Source organism: Eupeodes corollae, chromosome 2 (genome assembly GCF_945859685.1).
Source record: "Eupeodes corollae chromosome 2, idEupCoro1.1, whole genome shotgun sequence".
NCBI lineage: Eukaryota > Metazoa > Arthropoda > Insecta > Diptera > Syrphidae > Eupeodes > Eupeodes corollae.
The window spans coordinates 1741107-1756327 of record NC_079148.1 but is presented as its reverse complement, the minus strand read 5'-3'; the positions used below and the strand labels follow the sequence as shown (position 1 = coordinate 1756327).

Genomic DNA, 15221 nt, shown 5'->3' with positions numbered 1-15221 from the left:
TAACAATTATTTTTGTTTTAATTTATTTAAATTGTCAGTATACATTTTTTTGATAATAATAAATACTTTTTATTTATTAGAATATCTTTTTTTTGTTGCTTTTTTTCTTTTATCAGAAACTTTAAAAAATGTGTGAATGAAATTTAAAAATAAATGACAGTAAATTTATGATATATATTTTTTTTTAAATGATCAAACTCAAAGTTTTTTTTATATAAATGCAATTATTTTTATTATATTGTTTGAAATAAATATTTTTGTGTATATTTCAATATTCAATATATGACAGATTTTTTAACATTGATGTGTGTATCTCTCTGCAAAATGATTAATGATGATACAAAAGAAAACAAAAAACAAAACTTTTTAATAAATTTATACAATAAGATAAATAAAATTTTACTACTGGAAAAATATTGTCTTTTATTTGATTCACCTTTAAAAAGAGACTGTAAAGTGAAGGAGAATTGTAACCATTATCGAAAGCAGGGTGCACATTGGGCGCAGAACAAAGTTTTTGGAAGAATACATCAAAATACTATTATTCACTGCTGTCTATGTTTTGATTAGAAACACTGGAAGTAGTGCTTTATATGAACAACATTCAAAATCTTACACTCATTAAATTTTAACGAACATTTAATTTAAAATAAAATCAGTTAAAAACTACCTTTTTTTAACTGTTCTATTTATTCTATTTTGGTGGGAAAGGGAAAGGTGGTTTTGTAATAGTTGTAATATGAACAAACTGATTTCTTGTACTTTTTATGCTGGATCTAATTAGATATAAGACCAATTAGATATAAACCAAGATTATGCAAATAAATAAATAAAGGTTTAATTGAACTTTTATATTTTAAACAGACAATTCAGTCAACTTCTCTTACTTAGCTTTTTTGTTACGTGACACGTCTTATTAGATCCAAAATTAAAAAGTACCCTAAAATCATGTCCCTTAAAAAAAAACATATTTTATAAATGTTTATCAACCTTTGTTTGCCTTGAGCCTTTTTTCTGCTTAAAACCCTCTTTCCCAGTTGTAATACGAGCAATACTATTTGTTTCAAAGTCTTTTTGTCCTGGACAGGCTACTAGGAATTTAGACACATTTAAAATTTCTTTTTCTTTAGTTATTAAAGACATTATTCTATGGCCACAAGGGACAAAATAAGCCAAAAGATAAGCTTAAGAGAAGATAAGTTTTCAAGAATAGTAATTCATTTTATTCAAATTTTCTGCAGTCCGCCAGCTTACATCGATAAATGCAGAAAAATGTTTCATGATTTTTTTTTATTAAAGTAATAACAATAAATAATTGGGACTTTAAATGAATGGACAGGTTCAGGCACCATAAGGGACTCCATTTGCAGTCAATTTCATTCTTTCTTTAGTTTTCCATGTGTCATGAATTTCAAATTCAGAACGTTATTTCACAAACCCCTACTTCATAGTAAAAGGACTACCAAAGATATTATTGTCTACAATGCACTCCTTAGAGAAGCTACAAGTCCATTACGATTTGTCTTTTGTATTGTTAAGAAACATTACTTGTTTCTTTTTTAAATTGACAAGCAACCCTTTTACAGAAAACATTAAATGGAATTGTGCCAAAAATAAATAAATTATGGAGTAGTAAAGCTCAGCTTTCACTTGAATGAACAAACATGATCAGTTGTCATTTTGACATAAGTTGACTTGACTTGATATTTAGGGAGTTTTTCCTTGACTAACTTTCCAGACAACTTTCCAATAAAGTTGCCTAAATTGGAAGGCTTTTTTTTGGCAGCTGGCCAATCAGATACTAGAAACTTGCCTTACTTGCCTTAAGTGTGATTAGAGTGTGCATACTGTCCACATCCGAGGAACTCCATGCGAAAGAGATACCAGAAAAAAATCAAACAAGATCATCAAAATAATTTCTTGTTCTTCTCGCTACCAAATAGCTTTTGGTAATAGTATATATTAATTAATAAATTAAGGTTCGAGTATACTCTCTGATTCTATACTTGTGTGTTCATTTTAATCTGTAGGACACCCTGTATTAGCTTCCCCAAAAACGATATTGTAGTACCCGTGGGATGATGGCTAGTGCGTTGGACTGTCATGCAAGAGGTCTTGGGTTCAATCCCTGCCTGTGTCACCTTAACTTAAACAAAATTAATTTTCGCGGGTACTGCCTCTTGCGAGGAATTGACAATTTCTTCAAGAGTAATTCTTGTCATGAAAAAGTGCTTTCTTAAATCAGCCGTTCGGATTCGGCCTAAAATTGTAGGTCCCTTCCATTCCTGACAACAGTACTCGCACACAGGAATGGTATCGAGTTGTAATTCAATAGGCCCTGGTTCACGACGGACTGTTGCGCCACCCAATTTATTTATGAAAACGATATTGTTGAAAATGGTTTCTCTAATAATCAAGCAAAGACCATTATTGAATAATGGTCTTTGCTTGAGAAGTATTGGAGATTTCATTTAAACCTGCTGACTATGAGGAATCGCCCCTGTAGAAGACGAATAGCATCATATATTTCATAGTTGCGAAGCACCAACAAGCCTCGGATACGGACGGATTTACTGTAAAATCTTCTCTGTCGTAATATGTGAACGTCTAAAGCCCATCGTCAACATCCTGATAGGTCTTTATCAGTGTGGTTTTAGACCAGGAAAGTACACAGTTGATCAAATATTCACATTACCGCAGATCCTGGTAATCTTTTCATCGATTTCAAGACCGCATATGACAGCATCTACAGGGACGAGCTGTATAGACCCATGTCTAGTTTTGGCATCCCTGCCAAACTCGTCCCTTTGTGCAGGATGACCATGGAGAATTCAAGCTGCTCCCTAAAGGTTGGAAACAACTTAACAGAATTTTTCGATGTCAAAAAAGGTTTTAGAAAAGGTGATACGCTGTCATGCGGTTTTTTTAACATCGTGCTTGGAGGAATTGTGCAGAGCTCACATGTCAACACTAGAGGCACTATCTTTTAAAAGTCTATCCAATTACTAGCATATGCTAATGACATTGACATAATCGGAAGAACTAAGCGTGATTTCAATGGGGCTTTTGTAATTATTGAGGTAGAGGCGGCAAAAATAGGTTTAACGGTTTATGAGGGCAAAACAAAGTACATGCTGTCGTCAAGAAAGGACATACAACACCGACTCCTCGGTCAAAACGTCACCATCGACAGACGAAACTTTGAGGAAGTCAAGGACTTCGTCTACCTAGGCTCCGCTGTAAGTGCAGAAAACAACACCAGCGCTGAGATCAAATGCAGAATAACTCTTGCTAACCGCTATTTTTTTGGGCTAAGAAAGCAATTGAGTGGCAAAGTACTCTCTCGAGGGACAAAAGTGTAGCTATATAAGACCCTCATCAACCCCGTTCTGCTATACGGTGCAGAAGCATGGACTATGACAAAAGCGGATGAAAGCACCTTGGGTCGGTTCGAGAGAAAAGTTCTTCGTGTGATGGAACGACGAGCTGTACGGGCTGTACAGCGACATACACAGACTTAGCTAGAAGGGTAAAAGTCCAACGACTAAGATGGCTGGGTCACGTAAAGCGCATGGAAACCAATGCTCCGGCCCGGAAAGTCTTCGAATCCACACCCACAGGACAGCGCAGTAGAGGAAGACCCCGGATTAGGTGGCGCGCACAAGTGGAAGGTGACCTCACCCAACTTGGAGCGCGAAACTGAAGACATCTAGCTAGGGACCAGGCTAGATGAATAAGTTTGTTGGGTGAGGCCCTAGTTCACACAGGACTGTAGCGCCACCTTAAGTAAGTAAGTAAGCATTATATATTTTACTACTTGGCTCTAATTTAAAATCATAAGAATCATAAGAGAAAAATGCATGTTGCATTTCCGGTAGTATATTTTTTAACCAAGTCGACTAATGTTTTTTTCCTTGTGCCCAAAGAAATATGCATTTCGATAAACTACGAACTATTTTGTATTAAGGATGAGGGGCTGATAGTTACGACTTAAAGGAACAATAAAAGATTTTGAGTCTACCACATTTTTCTAATATCAAAAATTCATTTCAGTATTTTCATTTATTGAAAATATGATATCTAATATGAGTATGAACTTTGAGAATAGCGCCAAATTAGACCTTATTACAAAGGTGGTGCTTTTTTTAAATAGCTAATAAATGGCAGATATAGTCACAAAATTAACATCTTACTTAATTTTTCCATACAATATAAAATTATTGTTTTTGAACTATTATAGAACTCTAGGTTTTGATAAATCATGACGTTACGTATGATGGAAGAGAAGTCGAAAAAAGTGGGTTCGAAGATTACCTTTCTTCGAAGCTTAATAGCCTAAACAATTAGAAGTTAAGTTTCTTATTTTTTGTTTTTTTTTTTTTTTTAAGACTAAAATTAGAAAAGTCTCCATACTAATTTGTTGGTCAGAAATAGTAATTATTTCAATACACAAAATATAATTTTGACTTGGCCATAAGACTGTGATTTTTATAATTTGTATTTAATGATAAAAAAGTCTAATTTTTGTTTGATTTGTTTTTGTTTCAAAATTCAATATCTCAAAAAATGGTAAACGGTTTTTAACAAAATTTTAATGTAATCATATCATAAGCACTAAATACCAAAATTAGTTCCTAAAAATATCGAAACATTTTATGCATAAGAAATTAGTTTAATAAAATCAGTGCTAACGATTTTCAAAAATAATTTTAATAAACTAACTCTTTTTTTGAGAACTCAAATTGCATTTACATTTTTGAAGAAAAACGTATCTTGCATTTATATTTTGAAATCTTAATAAATATATATTTATGTACATAGGTAGTATTTGTAAGCATAATCTTTGGATACAGCTTCAATTTCGTGCGACCCAGTCGTCCATTTTAATTTATGAAATACTTCAGACGTGGAGAAATCATTTTAAAAAACCCAAACTTTTAATGGGATTTCCATGAGCAAAATAAATCAATTTATTCCTGATCTAGATCTGTCAAAACAGAATACATTTATTTCTTTTTGATTTAAGATCATATATGCCGATCTGGATTTATCGGCAGATTTACCCCTCTGCACCAATAGTAATACAATTTAAAAAAATGTTTAGCTTGGAATAGCTCTACTCCACTCCATAAAAAAAAAAACAAATTCAATTGTGTTCCATGCGCCACTAAAAAAAATCAATTTTTGAACTAAATTTGATTGAATTAATATAAAGACTGGCATGCTTGGAGGTTATTTTTAACTTCCCATAGGAAGTTATTGTAATGGGTCCGATTTGTCAAATTGAAAATTTTGACATTTCTCGACGTTTCAAGGTCCCTAGAGTCGAAATAAAAGATTTTTAGAAAGATGTCTGTGCGTGCGTGTGTACGTACGTTTGTACGTCCGTACGTTCGCGACGTTTTTTTCGTCGTCCATAGCTCAAGAACCAGAAGAGATATCGACTTCAAATAAATTTTGTTATACAGATAATAAGGCAGAAAGATGCAGAAAGGGCTCTCAAGAAAATTGCGTGGGTGGTTTTTTTACCATAGCAGTTTGAAAAAAAGGTGAAAATTTTGGTTAACCCTAAATATCTTACGAACCAAAAACGCTAGAGACTTGAATTAAATTTTATATAATATATTGTAACGTGACACAAAACAGGTATATTTTTTGAAAAAAAAAACAATATAACGGTATTTTTTATAAATCAATAAAAGTGAAAAAAAAAAAATTTGTCACCTCCAAAATTTTACGACCGAAATATGATTTCATCTCTAAAACAATTTTGTGCAACGAAGAATAATATTTTTGATATCTGATAAAATTTTGAGAAAAATCTAATTGACAGTTTTTTTTACAAAAAATAAAAACCTAAAAAAAATGTATAAAAAAGTTGGTTAAAATTGATTTTCGACTCAAATATCTTTTCAAAACTTTGAGATATTGGCTTTAATTTACTTTTATCTTTCAAAACATCTTGTTTTCAACATTCAGTTAAAGTTTGAAAAAAATCGATTTGACAGTTTTTGTACAAAAAATTAAAAACCGAAAAAAAATTAACAAAAGTTCGTAAAAAATGATTTTCGACTCAAATATCTCTTAAAAACTTTGAGATAATAGGTTCTAACTAATTTTTTCTTATAAGAAATATCGTTTTCAACATAAAGATATATTTTGAGAAAAATCTAATTGACAGTTTTTTTTACAAAAAATAAAAACCTAAAAAAAAATGTATAAAAGTTGGTAAAAATTGATTTTCGACTCAAATATCTTTTCAAAACTTTGAGATATTGGCTTCAAACTAATTTTATCTTGTAAGAAATATTGTTTTCAACAGTTGGTAAAATTTTTAAAAAATTCGAATTGACAGTTTTTTTACAAAAAATAAAACTCTAAAAAAAAAACAATACTAAAACTTGGTAAAAATTTACTTTCGGCTCAAATAGCTTTTCAAAAAATTAAAATATTGGCTTCAAACTTATTTTATTTCAGAGAAAATATTGTTTTCAATATTCAGTAATTTTTATATAAAAATCCAACAGTCCGTTTTTTCATAAAAAATAAAATCTACAAAAAAAGTGCGTTTTTTTAAGATTAATTCAAAACAGTTGAAATCTAAAAACTTATAAGGATTTATAGAGAATTTTAACATAATAAAGGTCTTAAACCTATACAAATTTTTTTTGTTTCGTTTTTTAAAAAGTAATATGTATGTCAAAAACCTATCATGATAGAGTCGGAATCATATTTGAATTAAGGCCTTGAATCAAAAACAATGAAAATAGTGGAATTTAACCGTCTAGATAAAAATCTTGCCTTATATTGTATCAAAACATGTTACGACAATAAATAATACAACAACAATTCTAAAACTCTGTTTCTATGGTTAAAAACAATTTTTCAAAGAGTTGATTGATCAAACACTCCCGATGGAAAATATATGAGGAGTATTCTCACTTTGTTTATCGAGTACTGTTTGCAAGAAGTTTATTTCTCCAAAAATGAGATTTCCATTTAATAAATGTTTCCGAAAAAAGGAACCAGAAATGAAGCCAGGAGCAATTCTGGATCAAGTTATTTCCCAGTCATCGGCAACGGCTAACAGATGCCTTCTCTATAAGTTAGCCGACTACAAAAGAGGTCAATACATGCCCACATCTATATAAATTACATTCTAAAGTGAATTGTCTTCTCTTCCTCCAGGAGGAGATTTGATAGATGCTATCAATACTGGCGGTTTGGTTGCGGTGGAACAACTGATTAGAGAACAATTTGGAGTTTTCATGTATAACGAGGGCAAGGGACAGGTCATTAATAGACCAGAATTCCTTTGCTGGAAGTACAGGGACCACACTGAGGTGAGGATTCCAATTGAGGCGTCTCTTTCAATACACGATCCATTGGGAAAATGGAAAGACCACAAAGCGTGTTGGCAGATGCAGTATCGAGGTGCTCTGGGAGAGAGTCTACTGCATGTCTTGATAATATGTGATTCAAAAATTCATACAAAATTATCGCGAATATTGCTGCGTGTCTTCCCCAATCTAGCTTTGGACGTGATGGAAGGCGAAGAGTATTTGGGTGCGAGTGCTTTGCATTTGGCAATCGCCTACAGCAACAATGAGTTGGTAGCTGATCTGATTGAAGCTGGGGCAGATATAAATCAACGAGCTATTGGAAGTTTCTTCCTTCCAAGAGACCAACAAAAATCAAATCCTGCCAAGACAACGGACTATGAAGGTTTGGCCTATATGGGGGAGTATCCGTTGGCATGGTCTGCGTGCTGTACAAACGAGAGCGTCTATAATTTACTCCTAGACCATGGAGCTGATCCCGATGCACAAGACTCATTTGGAAATATGATTCTGCATATGGTTGTTGTGTGTGATAAATTGGTAAGAAGTTTAAGATATTTCTAGAGAAAGGTATCGAAACTTTTAGACATTATTTGGAATTCTCTTTACAAATTTTCAGGACATGTTTGGTTATGCCTTGCGGCATCCGAAAACACCCGCAAGAAACGGCATAGCAAATCATTCTGGACTCACGCCCCTTACGCTTGCCTGCAAGCTGGGACGAGCAGAGGTTTTCCGTGAGATGTTGGAGCTATCGTCTCGTGAATTCTGGCGTTACAGTAACATCACTTGTTCTGGATATCCTCTTAACGCTCTGGACACTCTACTACCAGATGGACGGACAAGTAAGAATCTTATTCAGAAATTGATTGAAATAGTTCAGAGTTTCTTTTTTTTTTTTTTAAGATTGGAACTCAGCATTATTCATTATTTTGAATGGAACAAAAGAAGAGCATTTGGATATGCTTGACGGAGGCATCATCCAACGTCTTTTGGAGGAAAAATGGAAGACATTTGCTCGCAATCAATTCTTAAAACGTCTTCTCATTCTTTTTATACATTTATTTTTTCTTTCCATCTCGGTTTATCTGCGTCCCGTGAGAACTGACTTGGCCAGTGAAGACGCTGATCCTGAAGATCCCGATGAAAATGGTGGAATTGAGCAGTCTGCAGACGCACAAAATATTCTTCGATATTGTGCCGAAATTGCCACAATTGCTGGGGTCTTGAGTTATGTCATCTTTCAGCAAGGTGACGAGGTTAAGAATCAAGGACTTTCTGCATTCCTTAAACAATTGGTTAGCATTTCTGTAGCAGGAAAAAAGAAATTAATTTAATTTGGATTTTATCTTTAGTCACATGCACCAGCTAAGGCTATATTCCTGCTTTCCAACCTTCTGATCTTAGCTTGCATACCATTCCGGATGATGGGCGATATTGACACGGAGGAGGCTATATTGGTATTTGCTGTTCCTGGAAGTTGGTTTTTGTTGATGTTTTTCGCTGGGTAAGCCTTCCCAATCTCTTGCTCCAACAAATTTCTTGGAATTTTTGTTCATTTTCAGGGCAGTTCGTTTGACTGGACCTTTTGTAACTATGATCTATTCTATGTTGACGGGAGACATGTTCACGTTTGGCATAATTTACGCCATTGTAATCTTCGGCTTCTCCCAGGCTTTCTTCTTTCTTTTCAAGGGGCACCCTCAGTTGCAGTCAACTATGTTCAACACATTCCCTAGCACTTGGATGGCTTTGTTTCAAACCACTTTAGGAGACTATAATGTATCCCTCCATATTTTCATATTAAAGGTTTTTTTTATTTTATCTCAAGGTTTTCATTATAGTACCCGGACTTAAATCAGACTTCCTATCCGAATTTGGCCAAAACCGTTTTCGTAACGTTTATGATTTTCGTACCGATTTTGCTGCTGAACATGTTGATTGCTATGATGGGCAACACTTATGCCCATGTCATTGAACAATCTGAAAAGGAATGGATGAAGCAGGTCTCTTAATTTTAAATGCATTTAAATTTTTCCAAAAAATAACCCTGACCCATAAAAGTGGGCGAAAATTGTTGTCACTCTAGAACGAGCAGTTCCCCAGACCGACGCCCAGAAGTACCTTGAAGCTTATTCAATTCCTCTGGGGGTTTCTGATGATACTGGCTTCGAGCAGAGAGGTGTAATGGTCATAAAGAGTAAAAATAAAACCAGAGCGAAGCAGAGGAAAGGCGCTGTTTGCAATTGGAAGGTATTCTAGTTTGATTGTTTAAACTCTTGAGTTAACACCGATTTTTCTTAGCGAGTAGGCAAAGTAACATTGAATGCTCTTAAAAAACGCGGCATGACTGGAGAACAAATGCGTCGTCTTATGTGGGGGCGAGCATCAATTTCGAGCCCGATCAAAATTACCAAAAAGAAACTAAAGGATCCCTACAACCTAAATCCTCAGCCAGGCTTTGAAAATGCACTTAACGTCATAAACTTTGGTCAAGCTTCTGCGACCACTAATATAATGGACAAGTCGTTCGTTAGTGATCCATTCAGGGATTTGGTCTTACATTCCGAACTATCAGATGGAACTGATCCTAATTACAAAAAGTGTTTGGAAAAGTTGGCTATTCAAGCTCGGACTCTGGTTGAACAAAATTTGAATACTGATGGTAAACCAATTGATACCAAGGCTGTTCCTGTGCACGAAACGAAACCGATAACACAGCCAGTAGGGACGGTGGCTGCGAAGACTGCACCAGCGGCTGCCGTGGCCGCGGCGTTGCCAAAACAAGATCCAGAAAATCCTGAAATTTTGCATAACTTATTTCAAGATCCAAAATTTGCCGTAGATCCGGTTAAGTTGGAAGAATTTTATAAAATGCTTGAAGAAATCGATACCGAAGAGAGCGATGCTGGTTGCAGACCAATTTTGGGCAAGTTGTCTTTGGTGGGAAGAACTAAAAATGCACTTTCAAGACCAGAAGCTGTCAAGAGTATGGCTGGCGTTGGGTTTGATGAGCTTGCTCGGGATATATGGAATACGCCAAATAAGGAGGAATCATCTGTAAGTTTATTATGCTAATATTTAATTCTTGTCTTTTTTGCTTTTCTAAACAGGTATTACAGTAAAACCCGGATACGTTCCTTACCTCGAATGTCCCAACTTGTTAGACACTTATCAAGTTATAGGCAGTTATAAGAAATCCGCTTAAGCTTAAAAAGGAAAAAAATACATCTATTAATTTTAAGGGGGTGAGGGTAAGGGACTTTATCCAAAGGCGCTTGACTTTTGATTCACTGCACTTTTCCTAAAGCTACAAAAACGACTGTTTTCAAAACTACAATCCTTCAAACCAATTGTCCTGCTTACTTACTTACTTAAGGTAGCGCTACAGTCCTGTGTGAACTATAGGGCCTCACCCAACAAACTTCTCTATCTAGCTCGGTCCCTAGCTAGATGTCTCCAGTTTCGCGCTCCAAGTTGGGTGAGGTCACCTTCCACTTGTGCGCGCCACCTAATCCGCGGTCTTCCTCTACTGCGCTGTCCTATGGGTGCGGATTCGAAGACTTTCCGGGCCGGAGCATTGGTTTTCATGCGCTCTACGTGACCCAGCCATCTTAGTCGTTGGACTTTTCTGGCTAAGTCTACATCGCTGTTCGTCGTTCCATATTCTCCTCCACTCCCCTTCGATGCATACGGGACCGTAGATCACACGAAGAACTTTTCTCTCGAAGCGACCCAAGGTGCTTTCATCCGCTTTTGTCATAGTCCATGCTTCTGCACCGTATAGCAGGACGGGGATGATAAGGGTCTTATATAGAAACACTTTGGTCCCTCGAGAGAGGACGTTACCACTCAATTGCTTTCTTAGTCCAAAGAAACAGCGGAGTTCTTCTGCGTTTGATCTTAGCGCTGGTGTTGTTTTCTGCGTTTACAGCGGAGCCTAGGTAGAAGAAGTCCTTTACTACCTCAAAGTTACGTCTGTTGATTGTGACGTTTTGACCAAAACGTCGTTGTTGTATGTCCTTTCTAGACGACAGCATGTACTTTGTTTTGCCCTTATTAACCGTTAAACCCATTTTTGCCGCCTCTGCCTCAATACTCACAAAAGCCCCATTGACATCACGCTGAGTTCTTCCGATTATGTCAATGTCATCAGCATATGCCAGTAATTGGACAGACTTTTAAAAGATAGTGCCTCTAGTGTTGACGTGTGAGCTCTGCACTATTCTTTCAAGAACGATGTTAAAAAAATCGCATGACAGCGCATCACCTTGTCTAAAACCTTTTTTGACATCAAAAGGTTCTGTTAAGTTGTTTCCAACCTTTATGGAGCAGCGTGAATTTTCCATGGTCATCCTGCACAAACGGACGAGTTTGGCAGGGATGCCAAAACTAGACATGGGTCTATACAGCTCGTCCCTGTAGATGCTGTCATATGCGGTCTTGAAATCGATGAAAAGATGGTGGGTGTCGATTTGGTGTTCTTGAGTTTTTTCCAGGATCCAATTATCCTGCAGTAAGAACTTTTTGAAAGAGTCAGACTGTACATGGAAATTTTGTAATTCGTAAAAATGACCCAACATTTTTTAGGGACACTTAATAATTGGATTGGATTCTTAAAAATGGTAAAGCTTTTTTCTTTTAGAGTCAAAGTGAAGAGAAAGAACAACAGGAAGAAGAATTTAGTATTACAATTGAAGATGAACCGAAACTTATTGAACAATCTTCAGAAACCGAACAGGAAACAGGAAATGAAGAAATAGTTACTGCTCAGGATGTACATCGGGCAATGGCACAGCTTCATCTCAAGAGAAGACAATTCCCTCAAGACGATGCAACTCGACGAGCTAAAAGCGCAAGGATTCGCAAAAAGAACAAGTAAGTGGAAATAGAGTGAAATGAAATGTTTCTAATACAACATTTTTGAACTTTTGCAGAGTATGTCCCGAAAATATTGAGAATGCACAATATCGTCAGCAATCAGCTCCTTTTGATAAACTTGGCAGAAGACAAACTTCTCAGGATCCCCTTGAGCCCTGGAGCACTCGTGAACTAGGAGATATCAATAAAATTTTGGGCTACAAATAAGTTAAGAATTTGTAAAGAATTTCATTGTAAAATGCGTTTAAATAAAACAAAACAATGCACACGATTAATTCGTATTTTGAATATTACTTTGCCACGTTATTTGAAAAAATTACTACTAAAATCAAAAGTGCCAACTGGAGACAGAGAAAAAAGGAGAAGAAAAGGGACCTAAGTCTTAATCAAAATGTAGCATGATATTAATTGGGTAAAAGACCATTGATACATAGTCAAGGAAGTTGGTATGTTAAGGCCCAAAGGCACAGTAGAATAGAGAAGGCGAACACCAAAAACACTGGTCAAAAAGGTGATGTAGCACGCAATCATATTATACTCTTTCTTAGGTTTTTGATGATATTCGACTTCAAAATTTTGATATCAAGACAGATTTTTAAGATAAAACTAAAGTTTTTGGATTATATTTAAAAACAATATTGAAAACTGTTTTTTTCAGAGTGTTACCACATTTAGCTAAAATAGGAGCTTGGTTTCGGAATCAGCTCTAGTATCAACTCTTAAACGGATTATTCAAAAACGTAGGAGAATAACATTCAAGGTTTTTCAACACCTCATAAAAACACTCATAAGACATCTCATAAATAATGAGAAGTTAAGAAAACTAAGTAAAATACTAAATTTATTTAGACTCATCATTGATGTGATATAAAGATTTAAGGCGAGATTCGAATTCAGGACAATTTAATTCTATTGTTTGTTGAACAGGAAATAAAATGAAGCCTTAAGTCTGAATATTCTGATACTAAAATTGTTGGGATTTCATTCTTAGAGAATCGTTAACAATTTTGAGTTAAACATTGTTCTTTAAAATTCTTAATTATTCTGTTGTACCGCAAGATATTCACTTAGGGCCACTGTTGTTTCTGATTTCATAAATGATCCTTCTTCAATATTTTATTGTTCTAATGCATTTAACATGCATTTTGAGTATATTGTATTAAGGGCTAATGCAAATGGGGGGGGGGGGTTTCAAGATAAGAACATTGACCTTATAGAGTGACCTGCTCAAATCTCTTGGCCTTAATCTCGTAGAGAATCTGTAAGTAGATTTAAAAAAGAAGGTTGCAAGCATCTATACTTTTGAGGTACTTTTCCACCTCTTTTTGACACATATTGGGCGGTTTGTCAGCCATAACTTGACGAATGTGGGTATTTAAGTGCTCAAGAGTTAAAGGTTTATCTGCATAAACACGGTCTTTAACGTAACAAAAAATTAAGCGGTGTCAAATGGCATGATCTTCAATTTTGGCAATTGCTTGCGAAGTTAGACGATTATGTAAACCATCATGATCTCCTCTTAAACCTACACAAATTTGCATGCGTTGTGCGATATTTAATGGAACCATTTTCGTAAACGTCAGACTTTCAACTGGAAAAAAAGTTAATTAAATTAGTTCGACAGGATGTCGAATTCTAGCCCTATGCTTTTGAAACCGCAAAATGCATAACCCGTTAGTTTTAAGAATTATATTTTGTATGACATTAATGAATGATGATCCTATTTTTCTTTAGTTTTTGTATAATTATATTTAAGTACTTTTTTTAAACTTTTCCCCTATATTTCTAAAAAATTACTCGCACATAGGATTGATTGAGTAATGTCACTGGGCCTTATTTTTCAACGGACTGTTGCGCAACCTAATTTATTTGTATTTACTAACCAAAGACACTTCCCTGAAGAAGGAGAATATTCTTATATCAATTTTCTGAGGAAGATACTTTTCTTTTGGAATGAAGACAACTTTCCAGACAAAGATATTGTTGCATCAATACTATATGGGGACTTTTTTCCAAACCAAAAAACTACAGCTGTGGACAACTAATTAGAAACATTACTTGCTTCTCATTTTTACATTCACTGTATCAAGTGTGACTAGAATAGCGGTATCCAAAACGGTATAAATCAAGCGTTATTACATAATTGTTTTGAAAAAACATCAATTGTGTATAAGTCTTTGCAAAGTACACAATAAAATCAAGGTGTTCGTTTCAACTGGTCACCTAATTAGAAACAGTTAAATTACATTTGATTTGGTAGATTTCTAGTAGACGGCTCTTAGGCCAAACTAAAAGACTTTGTTTTAATATTACTATTGTAAAAAAATTGTATTATCACCAAAAAATAATTTTAATAAAAAGTCAATTAACTAACTAACTAAATTACATTTGATTTGGGTGAAATAAAAATAATCTTTTTATTTAAGTAAAAAATTCTGAATTGTCTGAAAACGTTTTTAAAAAATAATGTTTAAATCTTGGAGGTAATTACAATGGGAAAAAGTAAAGAGTTGTGATCCTCCCTTAAGGAAAGCCATTCTTGAGATTTGGAAGCTTAAAATGTCCTATAGAGCAATTGCATCTCAAATAAACTATTCTGTAAAGAAAGTTTTCAATGCAACTAAGCATTTTCAAAACTTCGGGACTGCTGAAAATGTACCTCGTAAAAAACGGGCCCGTAAGACAAGCTGCCAAATAGATCGAGCAATTAGTAGGCTGGCCAAAAATTACCTAAAAATAAGCTCCACAGAGATACAACACCAACTCTCGGTTGCATTCGATGTTCCGATAGGGCCACGCATAATCCGAAGAAGTTTGGCGGATGTTAGGTTGCATGGTCTTGTTTTTTTGGAAGAAACCATTAATAACCGCAAGGTAACGTAGACTTAGAATAGAGTTCGCAATAATTAAGCATGGAGGCGGCTTGCTTATCGTTTGGAGTTGATTATCGTGGTGTGGAGTTGGCCCAATCCATCGAATCGATGGAACGCTGACAGCCGT

At 35.0% G+C, this 15221-nt stretch overlaps 1 protein-coding gene across 1 annotated transcript; it reads left to right on the top strand.

The window, feature by feature from the left end:
- Nucleotides 1-6867: 6867 nt before the first annotated feature.
- Nucleotides 6868-12492, top strand: LOC129946068 (uncharacterized). Its single transcript, XM_056056094.1, has 11 exons — nucleotides 6868-7125; nucleotides 7189-7880; nucleotides 7960-8185; nucleotides 8247-8638; nucleotides 8696-8847; nucleotides 8906-9122; nucleotides 9185-9346; nucleotides 9405-9593; nucleotides 9645-10400; nucleotides 11986-12218; nucleotides 12278-12492. Exons 1-11 carry the CDS (start codon nucleotides 6987-6989, stop codon nucleotides 12426-12428), a joined length of 3309 nt encoding a protein of 1102 aa, XP_055912069.1. The 5' UTR covers nucleotides 6868-6986; the 3' UTR covers nucleotides 12429-12492.
- Nucleotides 12493-15221: the final 2729 nt, after the last annotated feature.